Below are 14,790 nucleotides of genomic sequence, written 5' to 3' on the forward strand. Positions count from 1 at the left end.
CAGAGAGGAGGGCTGATACACTTATTGAAGGTATGCCAGCCGAAATGAAAAAGTCTTCTCCGTTTGGCAACAGGTAACAATCGAGGGAGACAGATGAATCTCCCTGGAAAGGGAATTCTTGGGCTGCCATCCCATCTAGACTAAGATGTTGCAGACACCCAAAGCAGGGCTTCTAAAGGGGACCAGTGTGGTCAGGTAGTTTCATATCAGAGAAGGTGGTCCCTGAGGCATACTGACCCCAAACAATATAGGGCTTTAAAGGACAATAGCACCACCTTGAATTGGGCCCAGAGGCAAATTGGGAGCCAGCGCAGAGGGAACAAGACTGGAGTGAGGCAGCCCTTGTGACCCACTCCAGTCAGCACTCTAGACCCAGCATTCAGTACCCACTGTAGCTTCAAGGGTAGCCCCACAGAGTGCATTGCAGCTATCTCATCCAAAGGTTATCAGGGTATGTACCACAGAGGCCGGATCTTTCCCACCCAGGAAGGGCTGCAGCTGGTTCACCGACTGACGCTGTGGAAGGCACCCCCGGCCACCACTGCCCCCTGTTTATCCAAGAGGAGGCCCAGGTCCAGAAGTACCCCCAAATATGGACCTGCTTCTTTTGGGGGAGTGAAGCCCCACCCAGAACAGGAGATACTCCACTTGCCTGCCTAGCTCAGCATGCAAAGACTTGCAGTCTCAATCTGAGATTACGAAATGGTGCCATAAGGCCAAGAGAAGAGCATTACTGGTTCTCACCCGCCCTCCACCGAATCCAACATCCTGTTTTACACAGTGGCCAAGCAGTTGCTCCAGAGTGCCAGCGAAGGGTATAAAGGCCGAGGCTTTTTCCTGGCGTTGCCTCCCAGTCTTGGCACTCGGAGGTTTACTGCCTCTGCACGTGGAAGTTCCCGTAAGCCTCCCACCCCTTGATCATCTTGGGTCATTTGTACATGGACTGTTTGTCATGGCTTGGAGGCGCCTGGGAAGTGGGTCCGCCCCACCCCCCCACCCCGCGGTTCCCTCGTGATGCTTTCCTGCATCTCCTGGGTCTTCTCTGCACTTTCTCCCAATCCCACTTGCTGTAATCTTTCAGGAAAGATTACAGCAAATCTGACGTGCCTGCCACTTTTTTGGGGGGCGGGGGGTGTCTGGATTTTCCTGGTCCCGGCCACATTGGTGCCATTTTCCCAGGCCCACAGTGGTCATTTCACCCACCAATTTATAACAGTATAAAATTATTAATGATCCATCAACTAGTCCCTCTAAATTCTCAGCTTCCCAGCCCTTATCACTGCAGAGGTATGCCTTTCCTCCTAGATCTCTGAAACAAAAGGTGCTGCAGACTGACTTTAAAAACTGTGATCTAGGAATTCAAACACACAGATGGAAAGGCCATTATAATGCTACATTACATCGATCACTGATTTTTTTTAAAAAAGGGAAAAACTCATTAGTGGCACTGGAAGTAGGGGGGGATGGCCACCAAAGGGGACTGGGGAAGAGAAAATGTAAGGAAACCTGTTGCGGCTTCCTCTCTTGGTAGCCGCAGCAGCAACAGGGAAACCACACAAGCCTCTCCCCATGTGGAAAACATTTTCCAGCTCTGCAACATTCCCTTTTAGATATTGCAGCAACAAGTATACATATATGAAGTATTATTACTAAGGGCTTTTTTTCCGTCGGTGCACACTGGTTACACGGTACCAGCACCTCTTTCAGAAGTGCCGGCTTCTCTTTCCACTGTACTGGTTCTTTGTTCTGCCCTACCAGCACCTGTTTCGGCCAGCAGGCTTGGGGCCCCAAGGTGGCAAACAATATTATTGCAGCACCCCTATTTTAGGAAAAAACCACTGTTGTTAGTAGTCCCAAGAGGGGAAGAATGTGCCACGGCTGCTTGTCTCCCCCCCCCCCCGCCCCCGGCGTCAGCTGAAAAGTAGGCTGTTAAAAACAGGGAGAGGAAGACTTCCTGTCATATCTGGACTGAATTTGTGAAGGCTTCCTCAATGGGGGGAAGGGGAAGGAGGAGGTCTGCCCTGAAGTGTAGAGCGCTTCATCCACCATTGCGGTAGTTCTGCTCAAAACCATAGCCCAGCAGGCTTGCCACACATGTCCACATAGACCTGCATGGGTGGATGACGAGGGAAGGAGTCAAGTGGACAGACGTGACCTTGGCCCCCCTGTAATGTTCACAAGGCCCTCCTCCTCTGTCCGTCTTTCACCAGCTTTCTCAGGAATTCAGCCAGTTCGCCCACCTCACTGCTGTTCTGCTTGTGCTGTGCAACGATCCAGCGGAATGCATCAGTTCATCGGCTGTGCAAGGCGTCAGCTGCCTCTGTGAGGTACTGCTGCGGCGGAAGAGTAAGTGCCAAGAGTCCAGAGAAATACCCCTCCGGACCTTTGCTGCCTTGTCCATAGGATAACCCACACATCACAGAAGCACACCGGCGCTTGGGGACCACACGGCACCCAGGCCTGAGCTGCTGTTGGCCGAGGCTTGGCTGGCTTTCCACCTGCTTCACAGGTTTAATGTAAGTTAGCAGTCAGGAACTCAGGGGGTTCCTATGCAGAAGGATAAGGTGTTTTTTTAGCCACTGTGCATAAAGCCAACACCTAACAGCACGTAGTCAAACAAGAAACCCTGCCACAAATACGATGATGGTCACAAATGTACGTCCCCCCTGGAGCCTTCGGCATGGCACAGTCATCTTGCCAAGGCTCCTCAGATCAGAGCCTGCCCATTGCCTTGATGGGAGGCCTCTGGAGTAGAAGAATGGCAGAGGATAGACTGGCGCATCCAGGAAAAGTTCATCCAGCTAAACTGGTGTGTTGATTTAGTGATTGTTAGTGCCAAAGTAGCTGTCATTTGAACAGCCTTTGAAACCACCACTTTCCCAGGCAGCAATATCAGGCTTGAAAGGGACGCCAATCCCAAAATAACTGTTTGTCATCATGTATTACTTGGTGGTGGAAAGTGCTGTAAGCCACAGCTGACACAGGGCAACCCATGCAGGAGTTTTCAAGGCAAAAGACTAAGAGAGGTAGTTTCCCAGTAATCCACTTCTCGGCATAGCAACCCAGATCTTCTTTGGAGTTCGCCCATCCAATTACTAACCTGCTTAGCTTCCACGTCCTGATGAGATGGGGCGTGCCTGAGCCACCCAGGTCAGGGGAATGAATTTCATAGGGAGTTTGAATTACAGTAGAAAGCCGGGGCCGTAAACAGACAGCACAGACACACTTACGTATGGAGGAGGAGGATGATCCTTTCCTCTGGCCAGAGCCAAGTGGAAAACTCTCAACCATTTTTGCAGGTGGGAAAAGAAGAGAGCATGGGAAAGTTGAACAGGAACGGCACAAACACAGAGACCTGTTTCCTACCCAGGAAGCTGGGACTGAAAAAATTGGTGGGAGCACATCTGCTTCTCGATAAGGCAACTTTATGGTATACTGAGCTCTGTACAAGTGTAAAAGACCATGGTCCAGTTTAGCGGCAGAAAATTTTACTCAAGTAGATCTCTGTAGGGATTATATAGATCCATGTCAACCTTGTTTCCATTCTAGGGGCTGAAACCGAAACTGCCTTGGTCAACCTCAGTTGTATCCACACATTGTTGGATATTATGCTGTCATGCTGCGGTATCAAACATTCCTCTGGGTTGTCTTGTCTGCCCAGGAAAATCCAGTTGTTGGTGATTACTATAGTACAACAATAGCACAGCATTCAACAATGAGTGGCTGCAGCCCTAATAGACAGTTTTTGCAGGAGAACGACAGGGAAGTGTTAGTGTCTCTTTTGATTCTCCTGAACTTCTTACCGGCTTTCAGTATCACTGCCCATGATATCTTGAGGTGGGTTTCAGAGGGACCACACGCTGGCAGTCCCATTCCAGTATGTCTGAATGGCATTAGAGGTTGATGCTCACCATAGTTAGGTGGACCTTGACAGCTCGTGCTGTTGAGTTCTGCAGGGTTCTTTACTTCCCCCTGTACTCGTCTTTAGCATCTATGTGAAACTGGCAGAACAGGTTGTCTGACAACACCCAGCATTACTTCTCCTTTTCAAATGAGAGTGCCTCCACATGGAGGCAATTCTCTGGGCAGCTCTCATTGTTACTGCAAATGAGCAGCTACAAAGAGCAGTGCAGTTTCCCCTGCACTTTTCTTGCCTCAGCCCCCCTCCCCCCACCCCCAAACTGGAGGACTTTTATTTTTTACAAGTCTGGCATTACTAGGTCACTATTGGGTAACAATTTACTGCCAAGATCTATTACTTTCCTACTTGCACAAACAAATGCAAAGTAAGTTTCTAGCTCATTTCACTGCAGAGTAGTAAGGGGAACCCTGAACCCTTTTAACTTCTTAATGAAAAAGGCTAGATACCAACTTTTTGTCTTTTGAGGATGGTAGACCATGGCAATCGATCATTATAACACTATGTGATCTAGCAATTCCCAGTGGTTGTAAAGCCAGAAAAAAGCCCTTGAGTGGTGGGGATGGAAAAGTAACAAGGGGGCTGAAGCTTGGAAATGGAGCTGTAAAAATGCCCAGCTCCACATGGCCTCCAAGGGCGTCTTTCCAAAAAGATCATACCAAATGAAATCTGGGAAAGAACACAGCAAGGCAGGGGGGAAGCCCGGTGGAAACAACCCGAGCCAGAGGAGGCTGTGGGTGTTCTGGACCGTTGTTTGGAGAAGGCCATGAGCTGAACGAGGGCCCGTAAACTGAAGCTTCACTCAGTCAAGGCCAAGATGCTGCCGCCGGCTGTTCACAATACTGATTGAAGCTTCAGAAGCTGACCGGTCCTGGAACGGATCGCACTCCCCTGGAAGGAGCAGACTTGCAGCCTGGGGTGCTCTTGGATCTGGGTGTGCAGGTGCAGGTCACACGAGGTTCCCTGTCGTCCATGTTGTGCCCTTGCCAGCCTTGGCCGTTCATAAATGAAGAGGATTTGGCTACTGTTACCCAAGCTCTTGTCACGTCTATAATAATAACAATAGCAACAGTAACATTTGATTTATATACCAATCTTCAGGACAACTTAACAATAAATAATAATAACTGCACTTATATACCACTCTTCTAGACAGGTTAGTGACTCACCCAGAGCAGTGAACAAGTTAGTGTTTTTATTATCCCCACAATACAGCTGGGGAGCTGGGGCTGAGAGGAGTGGATTACCCAAGCCCACCTGCTGAGCTCATGGCAGTAGCGGGATTTGAACCAATACAGTGCTGATTAGCAGCTGAACTATTTATCCACTGTGCTACAGCAGCTCTCAATGCCAACTCAGCGCAGTTTACAAAGTATTTTATTATTATCCCCACAACAATCACCCTGTGAGGTGGATGGGGCTGAGAGAGCTCTGAGAGAGCTGTGACTGACCCAAGGTCACCCAGCTGGCTTCAAGCGGAGGAGTAAGAAATCAAACCCGGTTCTCCGGATGAGCGTCCCGCGAGTGCTCTTAACCACTACACCAAACGGGCTCTCAGGCGGGACTCTTTCCATGTGCTGGGTGTGAGGTGGCATTTGAAGACAATCTGGAAGCTTCAGTTGGTTCAAAAAGCAGAAGCTAAACTGCTGACAGATAAAAAATGGTCCAGGAGCAGATATTTCCAGTTGAAAAAGAAGGTCCATTGGTTGCCTTTTCATTTCTAAACACAATTGTCGATAACTGCCTTTTAAAAATTTCATTTTCAACTAGTTTAACACAAGTGAAGGCCACACAAATAGAGTTATACAAGTAATATCCAGTATTGATGTCCAACAAGCTTTTGTCAAGATACCTCCTCAAAGACTCTCGAGTAAGCTTAGCAGTCAGAAATTAAGAAGAGAGATCTTCCTATGGACTAAGCACTGGTTAAATGTCAGGAAGCAGAGAGCAGGACTAAAGGGACTGTTCTTGCATTGGAGGAAGGTGAGCGGTAGGCTGGGCTCCCCCAGGGATCGGCATTGGAACCAACACTATTTGATTTGTTCATACATTCTCTAGAATTGGTGGGGATATGAGCAGAATAGTGGCCAAGTTTCTGGATGACACCATTCAAGATGGTGAAGATCAGTGTGGATTGCCAGGAGCCCCAGGAAGCAGCCAACAGAGTGCACAGGGGTGGGGGGGGAGCAAGGCCCCCTGCCCGACAGTAATTGCACACGGACACACCTGGAGGACACTCAGGACTTGATCGCGCAGCAGCAGAGGAAGAGGGGTGGTGCCCAGTGAATGGGGTTGCCAGCCCCTCTGTCCCGTAGAGCTCCCATTGTGAGCTGCACAGCAAGGCCATGGTGGAGCGCTTACAGGCATGGTCTTACAGCCTGCCTGTAAGAGGAATGGCCATGCCAAAAACAATCGCGATCTGAGTGGGCAGGATGGTGGGGGAGCTGTGCGGGAACTGGTGAAATGGCAGCCCCGTGGCAGGGTGGTGGGATCTCACGGGCAGTGGCAGCCTGAGAAAGCCTTTCTGGGTTTGCTGTCTCCCCCAAGTCTCCTTCCCGTTGGATTTCTGCCTGCACAGGTGGCCAACAGAGACATAGTGAGCAATCCTAGGCAGGTCTACTCAGAGGTAGCTCCATTGCAAAGAATGGGACTTTAATCCTAGGAAAGTGATCCGAGGATTGCTGCCGGAGGCAGTTATGGCCAATGCCCTGACGAACGGCTGAGGGGCTGTGGCTGCCACAGCCTTAATTGCGGGTGTCTCCGTTTGCTGGCTGGCCCCTTCCTGGCTGCATACAGGGGACATCCAACTGTCACTTGCCCACCCCCTGTGCGGAGGTGCCTTACAATTTTGTCCCCTCTGTTGGCTGAAGCTACCATGGGAGTCTCTGATCCTGCAAGGTAATATTTATTCATTATCACTTATTACTATTTTTAGACACTGACAACCCATTTTTCACCTTGCAGTACAGACTTATATCAGCTTATAATGTACAAAACACACAAAAGAGGATCAGATTTCACAATTACGACTTGCTGGTCTGCAGAGCAGGTGCCAACAACCATGTCCTTGATGGAACGGTCTGCAGGCTGGCCGGCCGGCACTGCCTCCCTCCCTCCGAGAGCCGCTTCCTTGGCAGTCCCAGGAGCGGAAACAGCCCTGCCCTTGGGACAGTTTCTCCCCAGGCAGGGAGGCAGGCACTTTCTTCAGTAGGTGCCACGAGGACCTGTCCAGCGGTTCCTCAGGGCACAGCCCCTCCCGCTGTGCCCCCCACCCATTGGGGACAGAGTGTGCTGGCAAGCAACCAAGCCGATAGCCCGGTGTGGAGCTGCCGGCATCCCTGCCGGCCCCCCATTGGCACCATTGGCTGCGCTTCGAAGCAGAAGTTCTTGAGCGGACACAGCACTGTGTGCCCTGAGGCAGATGTCTGGGTGGAGCTCTCTTGGGCTACCCACAAGGCTCACATTAATCATTAATTAATTAATGGCATTGTTGAGAGGTTGTTGTGTCTAGAGCTTTTTCCACTCTCGCTCAGCCCACAGAAAATATCTATTCTTTTCTATGCAGATGAGAAGGTCTTCCTGACCCTTTCACACGTGGCTCTAAGAAGGGTGCTTTGTGGCCACTAACCCTCAATGTTAGTTGTTCAAATACTAAAAATGCCCTACATGGTTGTGTTTTCGGGTCAAGGTTTTATGTTGTATTTTATTTTCACTTAAATTTGTTGTAATTGAATCTCTGTTAATTCTTGTAAGTTCACAGCCTGATAAGCAGGGCCAGCGGTGAGTCCAGAAGCGCCACCCCCCTCCCCCCCCAGGTTGCAAGCCAGACCTTCCAGGGGAGAAGTTTTAAGGAGAAGTAGCAGGCTGTATAGCTTCTCCCACATCAGCTTTGTGAGCAATTCACAGCATTTCTGCCATCACTTGATGGGAGTTTCAGTTTGTGCAGTCTCGCCCGGCCTTTCATGGAATACAAACAGTGGTCTGGAGTATCCACTGCCTCCATAGAACTGGACAGAAAGGAAAGAGGAGAGAGGGCTAAGTACTAGCAACACCTTGCTCCAACTCTCCAGGTGAACTGTCCCAGTGGTTTCATGTTAAGGTAGAAAAAAGGGGACAAAAGAACAGAATAATAGCCTCCCAGCGCCCCCTTCTGAGGCCTGCTCAGCAGAAAGGAATGGAGCCATCACAAGCCATTCCTGTCCCCACCAGGTGGCTCGGAGGATTCCTATGGCCAATGGTACCAAAAGTCGCTGAGAGGGCCGGAAGAACCAACAGGGAGCCACTCCCCTTGGAGGAAGAGCTGCATAGACCATCAAGTAGGGTGACCAAGGCAGTTTCTATTGTGTAGTCAGGTAAGACGTCTATCGGCAAGGATCAAGTACCAAATAGAACGCGCAGCCTGTTCTTCGCAAAAAACGTTGTTAGTAATGGCCCAGGCTTCAAGCTAAGTGGATGTATTACATGTAATTTAGCTGTAATATTAATAAGGCTAACAGTGCTACAATTTGTCAGTAGCTTCCTGCTCCCCCTTTATGAACAGGAAAAACTGTGCTCAAATTCCATTCCGTAAGAATTGTCTGTACAATCCCACTGCTCAGCAAAGTTTTCCCTCTACCATAAGGGATTTTGCCACAAGAGGAAGAGTCACTTAATTTGGGGGAAGGCTTCTAGGCTAAACAAAGGCTTCACACCTCGTGAAGCAGAGTTATAGGATACTGACCAGTGACATACAGTCTAACGGTTTCCGAGAGCAAGGGCAAGCTTTCCTGTTAGTGCCCAAATTCAGCTTCTTCCTTTCTGCTCTCTTCTCCCCGACTCTAGTTTCAGTGACAATTCCTTCCCTCCCCCTGCACCTCAAGCTTCAGGAAAGATTTCTGTTTTTTTTTTAAAAAAAACTCTTGCAGCCCCCCTCCCCCCCTGCAGTATGTCTGTGGTTATTTGGCATCTGTTTTCTTTGTGCCAAACTATTTTAGGAGGTTAGAGTTTGTTTTAAATGCATTCTGGGCAAATTGCAAAAAGTGGCATCCTAATTGTGATGGGGTCATTCAGTCAGCACATTTAATGTAATCCAAGATTTTACACACAGGCCAAAGAGGTCTTTTCTGAGTCCCTGCCACAAATACCTCTGCCCAGAGAAAATCTCCTGGTGCCATTTACAACTAATGCCTGCCTTTCCAGCAACTGGTTGTGGAGATCTTCGGCTCAGACCGTGGTCTCTCTGCTTTAGAGTTCCTCAGAGCTCAGTTTTCTCCCCCATGCTATTGAGTAGTTACATGAAAACGCCAACTGACGTTTTCTGTGGGATTTGGAGCCATTTCCCTTCTGTCTTCACATGCAGCTCTGTGACCGCCATTTTGCTCTGTTCTGTTCTGCAACAGGCCTAAAGCAGAGGACGCAAAAGAGGAGGAAGTGGTCAGTGATGAAGACCTCAAAGCTGCAGGAAACAGGCTCTCTTGGTCTAACAGAGAGTGAATGGCAGATTGCAATGGTATTGCTGACGTGGCTGGGGTGCTGGGGGTTGATGAGTGCAAAGAACTTCCAGATTCTGCCCCACACAGAATTTGGATCAGATCTGGAAAATCTGTCTTGGGAAGAACGATTCTGAAATTAGAGGATGGACTTCAGAATCCGTAGCCAGTGACATGGATTCTGATTGACCTTCCAGATCACAGTAAACTGTAGCCCAGGTGCCCACCTGTCGCTACTGTCCTAAGCACAGGCAAGAATCTTTGGGCCGCAGCAAAAGACCTAGCAAACAATTAGGGCTTAGCATAGTGTGCCAAACTCTGCACACCAGTGTTGGACACATGCCACCTTGTAGGCTCAGGAGGACACCAGTGAGGAAGCAGTAAGCCGGCGCCAGTATTATTTAACAAGAAAGGCAGTGAACATCGTGACTGGAGCTTTATACATGTGGGAGAGGCGGCTGATACCCACTGTAGGTCACAGCCAGCCTGCATGGTCTCTCTGGGTGATAAGAACTACAGTTCATTGTCAATCTTCTTGGGCAGTCCCACATGAGACTGCATATGCGCAGGCCTACTAAACGGCGAGGTTTTACAGCTTTAAAATCTACTTGGGGGGCGCCTGTCTCCCGAGAGCACATGCACGAGTGTTTCCTGCTGAAAAATGCCCGCCCTCTACGGAGACGGCACCCCCACCCCTAGTTCCTCTTTTGCCACCGGACAGAAGGGTTGTCTACAGCGCGCTTCATAGTTTTTCTTCTTAGATTGATATCTTCTTTCTTCAGCAGATGGAACTCCAATGCCTTCCTATGAGATGGCAGATAAGGCCTTGTTTAAGAGATGCACTAAATGCTCTACAAAAATGACCCATACACAGGCACGATCTGTGCCTCTTTTGCCTGGGGGGGAGGGACACAATGTTCCAGCTTGCAAATTATGACAGACGTTTACCCCAAAGGCATGGACTAAAACGGCTACCAGACTAAAGGCCCTGTTATGGGAGTGGACACTCTCAGCATCGAATAGCCTGGCTACTAAATCGGCAAAATCTTCCACACTGTCAGAGTTGGCCATACACTCAGATCCAATCCTCTCACAGTCTTCAGCTTCAAGGATGCTCACTCCATCGGATCCAACTGTAACACCTTGGAGCCAACAACATCACTTGACTCCAACGGCGCCCTTAACGGCAAGGCCGGTGAGTCCCTCAGTTCCAATCACCTCTGTTCAGACCTGACACTTGACTCTGGAAACACAAAGCCTATTGGACCAGCCTCGGACCCTGACTCTCGCATCTCCTAGTCTGTCAGAACCAGTGAGGACAGCACTGCTCGAAGTCAAGAGACTCTGCCAATATGGATACAATGCTGACTACAGCTGGGGACCCAACTCCAAAAGTATCCCACAAGAGGGAATCACAGGCACCAGAGTCCAATGACCCCCCTAAGAAGAAGGTCAAGTCAAAAACACAACATACCCTAAAAAAGGTGGAAAGACCAAACGCACCTTGGACATAGAGATGGAGCCTCCAGAAGTGCAGGTCATTGAGTCCCCACGGACTCCATCCATGCATTCAAGATCCCAATCTGGGTACTCATCCGAGGAGGAAGGTGAACCCTCTAGAGCCTCGTCTGACCAACGTAATTGGGAACAAGGACGAGGCCAACCTTTTCCCTGTTGCTCACATAAGGGCTCGCCTTGGTTTCATCAGGTAAAACCATCTATATATGGCATTGATTTGGAGGAGCTGTACAGAACAGAGTCAACTTCCTCCATCTTTGAAGAGATCCACCAACTAACAAGACGTAGGGATCCATATTACATGCCTAAATCTTCTATGGCCTTCCAGCTGCCTGAATTGCAAGAGGACAGGATCCGTCTCCAGGTGAGGCACTGACAGCAGACAGGTCGACCTCTCCAACAGACGGTTTCAGATTATATACAGAGCAAATGCTCCAAATGGCAAAGTCATTGGATATCGACATCACCGCCACCAAGCTCAAAACTAAGGATAAGATTCTGCAGCATCCATAGGCAGAGAATCCGGCAAACATCACCTTCCCTATTATTGAGGGTTTTGTGGATAAGATGACATGATGACATCAAAGAAGGCCGGAGGGCTATACAAAACAAAGGAGGGCATGGGTCCCTTCCTATTTAACCACCCTCCTCCATCATCCCTCATTACAGAGGAAATGCAGTCCAAACACAGACAAGGATCCCATTCAACTTCCGCTGAGAAAGAGGACAAGAAACTAGATAAGGTGGAAGACCTACCCTTTGAGGGCCAGATTCTTTTCTCCCACAGGATGGATGAATGTCTCTCCCAAGAGAAAAAAGGATAGGCAGACTGCAAGGCCTTATGGAGTCTTGCCACCAAGACAGCAAACTGGACCACAGTCGCAGACAGCAATACAGACAGCAACAACCATACAGGAACCGCTTCTCTAGATACCATCTCTACCAGTATCAAACTGACAAGCTCCCATACAGCAGGGCAACTACCAGAGACAAAGGCCATCACATAAACAGAGACAGAGCCACAACCCTTCAAATAATAAGGACGTGGCTCAACACAATAAGGAATTCTAACTAGACCAGGAATGCTTCATAATATTTGGGGACAGGCTGGCCACGTTCTTACCACTGTGGCAGCTGATCACTTCTGATCACCTGGATTCTCAATATTGTTGAAGGTGGTTATAAAATTGAATTTGAATGTTTACCAACTCTGAGTCTCCCGACTAACCTTTCACAAACATCATCTCCTGACTTAGTTCAGCAACTAACTACATTACTGCAGAAAGGGGCCGACCAACAGGTTCCCGATTCTGAGTCCCCCTCTAGATTCTTTTTGGTTCAAAAAAGGAGGGGGGGGGCTCAGATCCATACTGGATTTGAGAAATCTAAACAAATCTGTGGCCGTGCGTCAGTTGAGAATGGTGACCCTTCCCTTGGCCCTCCAACTGCTTCTACTTAGCTCCTGGTTTGCAGTCATGGGCCTGAAAGACGCATACTTCCACACCTCTATCCACCTCTCCTACAGAAAGTTTTTGAGGCTCACTCTCAACGGCAAGGTCGATCAATATCAGATCCTCCCCTTTGGGCTAGCGGCAGCTCCGAGGATCTTCACAAAATGTGTAGCCCCAGTGATAACCTACTTAAGGACGCAAGAATGCTCCATATACCCATATTTAGACAATTGTCTGATTGCAGCACACTCTAAGGAGTTACGGCAACAAATAGGAGTTATATTAGAAATGTGTCAGAATCTTGGATTTGTAATACATTTCAAAAAATCTAACTTAAATAGAACTAGGAGAATTCAGTTCATAGGGGTGATCTTTGATGGATCCCTGAATAAGGCCTTTCTTCCCTTAGAAAGAGCAAGGAAGATAACTACATGATCAAACTGTTCTCCAAACAAAGATTCCAACCAGCCATAAGCATACAGACACCATTAGGCTTTATGGCTGTCACCACAGCTGTAACCTCTCTGGCAAGACTACATATGAGGAAATTTCAACTATGATTCCTCTCAGTCTATCACCCCACGATGTGTTGTTGTGTGTTATGTGCCGTCAAGTCGTCTCTGACCTATGGCGACCCTATGAATGAAAGACCTCCAAAACGTTCTATCTGTAACAGACCTGCTCAGATCCTGCAAACTAGAGGACGTGGCTTCTTTTATTGAGTCAAGCCATCTTGTTTTAGGTCTTCCTCTTTTCCTGCTGCCTTCCACTTTTCCTAGCATTATTGACTTTTCCAGAGAATCTGGTCTTCTCATGATGTGACCAAAGTATGATAGCTTTAGTCTTGTCATTTTAGCTTCTAAGGAGAATTCAGGCCTGATTTGATCTAATACCCACTTATTTGTCTTTTTGGCTGTCCATGGTATCCGCAAAACTCTCCTCCAGCACCACATTTCAAATGAATCAATTGTTTTCCTGTCAGCTTTCCTTACTATCCAACTTTCACATCCATACATGGCAATGGGGAATACCATAGTTTGGATTATCTTGATCTTGGTTCCTAGAGAGACATCTTTAAGGATCTTATCTAGTTTCCTTACAGCTGCTCTTCCAAGTCTCAATCTTCTTCTGATTTCTTCATTGCTGTCTCCCTGTTGGTTGATGATTGAGCCAAGGAATAGAAAATCTTGAACAACTTCAATTTCCTCATTGTCAACTTTAAAATTGAGTAGTTCCTCAGTAGCCATTACTTTTGTCGTCTTGATGTTCAGTTGTAATCCTGCTTTGGCGCTTTCTCCTTTAACCTTCATCAGTAGTCATTTCAAGTCTTCACTATTTTCTGCTAGTAATGTGGTGTCATCTGCATATCTCAGATTGTTAATGTTCCTCCCACCAATTCTCACTCCTCCTTCTTCTAGATCTAATCCAGCTTTCCTTATGATATACACTGCATAGAGGTTGAACAGGTAGGGAGATAATATGCATCCTTGTCTGACACCTTTGCCAATTGGAAACCATTCTGTTTCCCCATATTCTGTCCTGACAGTAGCCTCTTGTCCAGAGTACAGATTGCGCATCAAAACAATCAGATGTTGTGGAACCCCCATTTCTTTTAAGACTCTCCACAGCTTTTCATGATCTACACAGTCAAAAGCTTTGCTGTAATCTATAAAACACAGGCTGATTTTCTTCTGAAATCCCCTGGTATGTTCCATTAGCCATCGTAAATTTGCAATGTGATCTCTGGTGCCTCTTCCTTTTCTGAATCCAGCTTGAACACCTAGTGGACCCAAGACCTCCATTTACTAGCAGGCTTGAATTTTGGCTCACCAGGGATCGACACCTTGATCACCACCAACACATCAACATCAGGTTGGGGGGCACACTGTATAGGTAGATATGCACACGGTCTATGGCTGAGTGGGGAAAGAAAGTTACATATTAATGTCATTAAGAGCTATACATTATGCACTTACCTCTTTCACAGATATTGTGACAGAAAAGAATGTACAAATACTCACCGACAACTGTATAGCGATGTTCTACCTAAACAAGCAGGGTGGCACAACATTGAGGACATTATGTATGGAAGCAACACATGTGTGGGAGTGGGCCATCAAGCAGGGCACAACTCTTCAGGCCATACACATCCCAGGAGTAAACAACACTATTGCGGACAGGCTAAGCAGGCTGGGTTCATCCAACCACGAATGGTCACTGAAGGAACAGTACATAGAACCAATTTTCTGCCAGTGGGGTTTCCCGAATATAGACCTTTTTGCCAAGGAAGAAATTCAGAAAGCCCCTGCTTCTTGCTTCAGAAGAGGGCTGGGGTTAACATCCATGGGGGACGCATTCCAGATAAGGTGGTCAAAGGGCCTTTTCTATGCTTTTCTTCCAATTCCCTTGATAGCAAGGATGGTCATCGAAATAC

At 48.0% G+C, this 14,790-nt stretch overlaps 1 protein-coding gene across 1 annotated transcript in view; it reads left to right on the forward strand.

The window, feature by feature from the left end:
• Positions 1–14,790, forward strand: part of LOC129336913 (maestro heat-like repeat family member 5) — a 120,279-nt gene that overhangs the window by 38,892 nt on the left and 66,597 nt on the right. Inside the window, exons 16-17 of the mRNA XM_054990329.1 lie at positions 2,211–2,346; positions 9,298–9,407. Of these exons, the coding sequence (XP_054846304.1) occupies positions 2,211–2,346; positions 9,298–9,407 (246 nt within the window). The remainder of the gene's footprint in view (positions 1–2,210; positions 2,347–9,297; positions 9,408–14,790) is intronic.

Source organism: Eublepharis macularius, chromosome 10 (genome assembly GCF_028583425.1).
Source record: "Eublepharis macularius isolate TG4126 chromosome 10, MPM_Emac_v1.0, whole genome shotgun sequence".
Lineage (NCBI taxonomy): Eukaryota > Metazoa > Chordata > Lepidosauria > Squamata > Eublepharidae > Eublepharis > Eublepharis macularius.